This window comes from Petaurus breviceps, unplaced genomic scaffold (assembly GCF_028583685.1).
Source record: "Petaurus breviceps papuanus isolate PSGF00001 unplaced genomic scaffold, PetGlider_PUasm1.0 567, whole genome shotgun sequence".
NCBI lineage: Eukaryota > Metazoa > Chordata > Mammalia > Diprotodontia > Petauridae > Petaurus > Petaurus breviceps.
The window spans coordinates 5,845,494-5,848,360 of record NW_027186383.1 but is presented as its reverse complement, the minus strand read 5'-3'; the positions used below and the strand labels follow the sequence as shown (position 1 = coordinate 5,848,360).

Below are 2,867 nucleotides of genomic sequence, written 5' to 3'. Positions count from 1 at the left end.
TCATATACTGTATGTCACTATTCAAACAGAACTGGGAAGGGGCAAACTAGACAATCTCTTGACCCTCGATCTTTTCTGGGTGAAGCAAGGAAAAATCATATTTTAAAAAATAGCTAAATTTAAACGACAACAATAGAAGAAATGTAATGTAGTAGGTGAGGTATTTGGATGGAAAAGGGAGGATCAGCCGAAATATTTAAGAAATACTATAGAGTTGAGGAAGGAAGAGGAGCCTTCAAAAGATTCAAATGAAGAAGAGAGAGAATAATATTTTATTGCAATGAATGAGAAAAGAAAGCCAGCAATCTGACTTGCAAAACAAATACTTGAAATGTCAAAGTTCATAAACAGTCAAAATGAGAAGATGGGCTAGGAATCATTGTTTATGAAAAGAATCTAAAACTGGAGAAATTGCACATTGGATCTCAGACAAAAATAGCTCTGATTAAAAAAAAAAGACACATAAGGAAATTATATTAGGCTTCAAAGTATTAAGAAAAAAGGATTAATAAAGACAATTACTATTGATGTTATGTATATATACTGTTGATTAACCTTAACCTTAATTCGAATCCTAATATACTTATATGTTATGCTACACATGTTACATACATGTATATATATGTAACATGTGTCTGCCAAATAATAGAGCACTAAGTACTGAAAAAATAAGTTGAGAGACAAAGCGTATTGTTAATGAAAGAATCAGGAGGCCAATGTCACTGCATGGAAGAAAGTAAGGTATGAGGAAAAATAGCCCATAAGCAAAAATTGAATTCTTAAAAAAAATTATGGAGATTGGAGCCGCGGAGAGAGCGGGAGCCATTACATACGGCAGCAGCAGCAGTAGGAGCAAGCTCTCTGCAAGGCCAAGATGTGCGACTTCACGGAGGATCAGACCGCAGAGTTCAAGGAGGCCTTTCAGCTGTTTGACCCAACAGGGGATGGAAAGATCTTATACAGCCAGTGTGGGGACATGATGCGAGCCCTGGGCCAGAACCCTACCAATGTTGAGGTGCTCAAGGTCTTAGGGAATCCCAACAGTGATGAGATGAATGTGAAGGTGCTGGACTTTGAACACTTTCTGCCAATGCTGCAGACCGTAGCCAAGAATAAGGACCAGGGCACATATGAAGACTACGTAGAAGGGCTTCAGGTGTTTGATAAAGAAGGGAACGGCACAGTCATGGGGGCAGAAATACGACACGTCCTCATCGCCCTGGGTGAGAAGATGACAAAGGAAGAAGTGGAAGTGTTAGTGGCAGGGCACGAAGACAGCAATGGTTGTATCAACTATGAAGAGCTAGTCCGGATGATGCTGAAGGGCTGAGAACACCTCCCCTTCCCACAAAGAACCCCTAACTTTCTCAGTGTGAAAATCATCCTCTTGCCCCTGATGCAACTAACTACATTTTCAGGGTTACCAACATCCTCACTTCCAGACCCCACCATATGTCCTCTTTGGCCTGTTTGCTCTCTGCTTTCACCAAATAAACTTGCTGTCAGCTCCTAAAAAAATAAAAAAATAAAAAAATTATGTCAATAAAAAGACAGAAGAAATGAATTTTACATATAGCAAAAAGTATAGCAAATAAAAGCAACCTTAAAAAGTAAAATCAAAGGTAAGAATCTTAGATATTTAGAAAGGAATTAAGTTTATTAAAAGTCCTTAGTAATTTGATAAAGTGTAAGCTATTTTAAAATGTTAAAAAAACAGAAGAACCATTAGCTAATTTCATCAAGAAAAAGAAAAATGAAAATGAAATTACCAAAAAAAATGAGGACAGAATTAACAATACCTTTAGAGGAAATAATGACACTTTCAAAAATAATGTAGGTTGATTTTATTCATGTAAAATAAAATTTAAAATAAATGGATATATATTTACCAAAAAAAAAAATTCACTTTAACAGAACACGAAATGAGCAATCAAAACAACCTAACCTTAGAAAGAGAAACTGAGTCAATCATAAATAAATTCCAAAGGATGGAGGTGGGGGGAACTAGGAATAAATCAAACTGCATAAAAGTGAATACTATCAGAAACAAAGTAGAATTTGATGTTACTCTTTGAAAAATTGGAGAAGAAAAGTTTCTTTATAAGACTACATCTATGGAATATGTATGTCCTCATACACAAAGCAAGGAGACATCAATAACAGAGATGAAAACTATAGCCAAATAGCACAAACATATATATATGTACATATACATATGTATACATATATGGTGTATATATTTGCAAACAAATATTAAATAAAATATTAACAAAGATTAAAAGAATATATTAAAATATTTCCTGGAATTAGGATTAACTAAGGTCAGGAATTGCATGAAAGATTGCTCATTATTAGAAAAAGTTTAAATATAATAGATGATTTTCATAACCTTCTCACTGAATAAATTTTTTTAACAAATTATTACACTTACATATGTTAAAAAAAACATAGGAATAAAGGACTATGTATTTGTATGATCAAAATTATTTATATAAAACCAAGAAACATCAGAATTTTTTTTATAGAGAATCATTAGAAACTTCAGGAAAAGCTAGGATAAAACAAGCAAAATGAACAAAATTGAGACAATATTTCTTGTATACACAATAGAAATATTGTTTTAAGAATGATTTTGAGCAACTAAGTCATTTTGACTATTTAAATACCCAAATTGGTCATCTAGGGTGGAGTCAAGATGGCAGAGTAGAAGCAGGATCTCCACCCTGGCTTCCAACTTCACCAATCCATGTAAAAGGGGACTCTAAACAAGCTTTGGAGCTTCAGAACTCACAAAATGACACAGAGAAGCTAACCTCCTGCTGAGGACAGCCCGGCAGGCTGGCAGGAATCGATTAGCGCAGCACTCT

At 34.5% G+C, this 2,867-nt stretch overlaps 1 protein-coding gene across 1 annotated transcript; it reads left to right on the top strand.

The window, feature by feature from the left end:
- Nucleotides 1-790: 790 nt before the first annotated feature.
- LOC138173148 (myosin light polypeptide 6-like) lies at nt 791-1,495 on the top strand. Its single transcript, XM_069103052.1, has one exon. It carries the CDS (start codon nt 875-877, stop codon nt 1,328-1,330), a length of 456 nt encoding a protein of 151 aa, XP_068959153.1. The 5' UTR covers nt 791-874; the 3' UTR covers nt 1,331-1,495.
- Nucleotides 1,496-2,867: the final 1,372 nt, after the last annotated feature.

Coding starts and splice junctions, on each gene's coding strand:
- LOC138173148 (XM_069103052.1), top strand. CDS start 875: ATGTGCGACTTCACGGAGGATCAGACCGCAGAGTTCAAGGAGGCCTTT.